The sequence below is a fragment of the Tasmannia lanceolata genome, unplaced genomic scaffold (assembly GCF_043159265.1).
Source record: "Tasmannia lanceolata isolate RefF3 unplaced genomic scaffold, GAP_Taslan_0.1 ptg000023l, whole genome shotgun sequence".
Lineage (NCBI taxonomy): Eukaryota > Viridiplantae > Streptophyta > Magnoliopsida > Canellales > Winteraceae > Tasmannia > Tasmannia lanceolata.
In genome coordinates this window covers 22916020-22919542 of record NW_027518700.1, presented here as the reverse complement: position 1 = coordinate 22919542, position 3523 = coordinate 22916020, and the positions used below count along the sequence as shown (strand labels likewise).

The window sequence follows — 3523 nt, the reverse complement described above, 5'->3', positions numbered from 1 at the left end:
GCCATAGGTCTAGTTACACTAGTCACCCAATCTTTCCCTAGGACAAGCCTAGTAAACTAGGATGTAGGCAAACCTGCATTAGTCTAAGGGACCATTTGCATTTAGATGAGAATCATATAGCATCTTAGATGAAATCTTAAGATAATAAAATCCTCAACTTGAATTAAATAACTTCTCCTAAAACTGTTGAAACAGTCAATCCCGTCTAGGTCGGTGTCCTAGTTGAGTTAGGCATAAGTAGCTTAGCTTAGGTGCACCGAACTACGTCGACTCTGATCCCAGTAAGGCTTGGGTACGTAGGCAGCTTGGATGTCTGATGGCATACCACCCGCGAGTCGGCACCACAAACAAATTGTGGTGTTTTGTATATTAATTTTCTTGTAAATGCTTAATCAAATCACTTAGGATTTTCCATGAAATTAGAATTCTAGGAGAACTTTCACTTAGAATGAATCCAGACAAATTAATAAATCAAGATACACATCTAGGATTCACATTAAAATTAGATCATAGGATGCATGTCACTTAGTTCGCACATTAACATAGAGTTGAATGAGCCATTTAAAATAAATTTAAAAGAATTAGCTTTTGGAATCGAAGACCGATTATCGGGCAGGAATGGTGCATGTGGCGGATAACTCCCCATACCTTCCATTCTCGTAACCAGGTAGCGAGTCTAGATTTCTGGTTAATTACGGGTCCTAGATCCCACATCTAGGTGGCGACTCTGTCAGTCTCTTTCGTGTGGAATTCGGATTGCCTTAGTGATCCCAAGTTCACAGGAAAGATTAATTCAAATCAACATTAAAATGCACACGCCAATCGCGTGGGTACGAGAGACCAAGAGAGAGCGCGCGGCGGCTCGCGCCCCACCCCTCTCGCGGGATCGGGTACCACAGGTGGCCCCCTCCTAACTGGCACCCAATAGTTGGCGTACTCTCTTGGCTTTTGTGGCCAAGGCGGGTCTTCACAGGATTCAGCCTACCCTTCCTCTGCTCCGGAGTTGCGTGGCCCTTAGCCCATTGGTGAAGAGGGAGGACAGCTGGTTGTACCTGACCCAGCGTCCTCAGGTAAAGATCGCGGCGAACTTACCATCTTCTGTTAAGAAGTGGAAAGAGGAGTACGTGTTTATTATTCCTCCGTCGGATGCTGGTTGGGGCTTCCCCCGTTCTTGGAGGCGCTCCGTTGAGTGGCGAAGGAAATCCCTCCTCGACGAGTCCGACCGTAGTAAGTTTGACTTGGAGAAGCTCGCCTCCGGGGAGGCTATTGATGTTTATGAGTTTAGATGGGAGAGGGTTTGAGGAGGTTCGGTCTGCTGGGTGCTATGGAGAGGAGGGCCCACTGCACGGGCGAGGAGGTGGGGGAGAGTTCCGCCAGTCATCGTGGTGAGCCTTTTTCCCTGGGTTTGTCCCCCCCTCTTTTTTTTGTTTTTTTAGCTGTCGTTTTCTTCGCTCTGAGTTGTTGTTGCTCTTCTGTTTTTGGCAGCAGGTATGTCTTCTTCTGGTGATGCTGGTAGGGGAAAGGGGGTTGTGGCGACGACGGCGAAGGGTCCGGCTAGCCGTCAGAAGATTCCCTCGGCTTTATGGCCGCGGCCATGAAAGACCAGTCGGAAACAAAGCTTCCCACGTCCGCGCCGTCTAGCTCTTCCGGTCGAGCGGTCGGAGTGAAGGATACGGCTAGGTCTCCTCCCCGGGAGTTGGAGCCTCCCGCCAAGAGGGTTGCCCCTTCTTGCGCTAAACAGGGGAAAGCCGGTCGTGGGATCCGTTCTCCTGCTGCCTTTGCGGAGGACATGTCGAGCCGGCTGGAAGGGTCGATTATGACCAAGCTGCTTCTGGATCAAATGGAGTTTTCCCCGCAGTGCTACCGGGCGCAAGGAGAACTGTTTAAGCCTGACTGGAAGATCGGCGTTGAGGATGGCGTCCTTGGGAATCCCCGGGTCGGGGTGGAGCTTGGGTTGATAACCGCCCTTCCTGGCGATGAGGCTAAGTTAGAAAACTTCCCCCGCAGGGCCCTGAGGGCCCGGTACCTTCATTCTATGTCCTGTGTAAGTACTGAGTGGCTGGCTTTTCCGCTTGCGTTTTCCTTTTTTTGTTGCCTTTGAGACTGCACGCGGCAATTCTCTAATGGTTCCCTTATGGCGGGGGCTTTTGTAGGTTCAAAGTTACGCCAGGAAGATGCTGCAGTACATGGTTGAAGACGAGTCCGAGATCGGTGCTTTCGAGGACCGAGTCCGCAAGATGAGCGAGGACCTGGAAAAGGCCCAAGCCGAAAAGGCGGCGCTTGACGACACCGTTTCTCAACTCCGGGGGGAACTCCAGCTGTCCGAGGATGGGAGGAACCGTGCGGAAAAAAACTTGGTGGTGACCCGAAAAATGTACGTTGAGGAGCTGGTGAAAGCACGGGAGGAATGGCGAGATTCTGAGGAGTTTTTCAATGCCGCAGCCTCGTTCAGCGTGGATATTGAGATAGATGCTTTCTTCGAATGCCGGCGGCGCGTTCGCGAGGTTGATCCTTCCTTCCCTTTTGAGAAGTTGGTGCACGAGGCCGAGGAAGCCGTTCCGGAGGATCATTTGCCAGAACCAGTGGATACCACGAGACCGGTCGAGGATCCGGCGGTTGCCCCGTATGCTTCTACTGTTATTGAGACCTCTGCGGGGGGTCGGTGAGGCTCAGACGCCTTGGGATTTTTTCCTTCTTTTTATGATTCTATTGATGTGCTGGGTCTGTAATAGCTTTTTTTTTTCTTTTGATATATACAATGCGTCGTGGGCCATTTGAGCTTTTTGGTATGTTTTTTCACGGCCGGTTATTAAACTCTAATTTGGTCGGCAAGAATACTTCTATTGCGCCTCTGTAGGGCGTCGCCTTAAGGCATCTTGTTCGTGGAAGGGCCATCTTCCCCTCGAGTGATCAGCTCGGAGTTAATGGGTCCCGCCTGCCCTTTAAAAAGGGGAGGTCCTTTTTTCATGGGGAGCATTTTAGGGTATTTTCGGGGGATCAGCCTAGATGCTACCTCTGTCCCACTCCCTGTCTTCTTCCGGCCCTTTATTCATCATAGGCTGGAAAGTGGAGATGCGCATGGCTCAGGTAGGAACGCTATTCCATTAATTTGTAAAGGGGAAAACATGGCTTTGCTCTGGAAATAACAAAAAGAAAACAAACAGAACATCCGTCATAACTAAAAAGAAAACACGGACCTTACCCTTCCTTTTTAGTGGTAAAACTCTCGGAGGTTATCCATGCTCCAACTTTGAGGGACTGGGGCCCCGTCGAGGTGATCAAGCTGGTAGGCCCCGGGGCGGAGCGCTCGAACGACCCTGTAGGGTCTTTCCCATTTTGGTGCGAGTTTTCCGGTGTTTCGGGGGTCGGATAACTCCGCCCGCCGTAGTACTAGGTCTCCGGGCTTGTAGTATCGTGCCACCCTTTGTTCGGAGGAGGGCTTGCTCTTTTTTTTCGAGCATGAGATCGAGAGCGTTTCAGAGGAGCTCATAATTTTCTTGTTCGTCGTAGTTCTCCGTGCGGA

General features: G+C 50.7%; 1 protein-coding gene across 1 annotated transcript; it reads left to right on the top strand.

Moving 5' to 3' along the window:
• The first annotated feature begins 392 nt into the window (after positions 1–392).
• Positions 393–2781, top strand: LOC143856812 (uncharacterized). The gene is made up of 3 exons (XM_077367095.1): positions 393–1385; positions 1486–2044; positions 2154–2781. The coding sequence occupies exons 2-3, from the start codon at positions 1583–1585 to the stop codon at positions 2664–2666; spliced, it is 975 nt and encodes a 324-aa protein (XP_077223210.1). The 5' UTR covers positions 393–1385; positions 1486–1582; the 3' UTR covers positions 2667–2781.
• Positions 2782–3523: the final 742 nt, after the last annotated feature.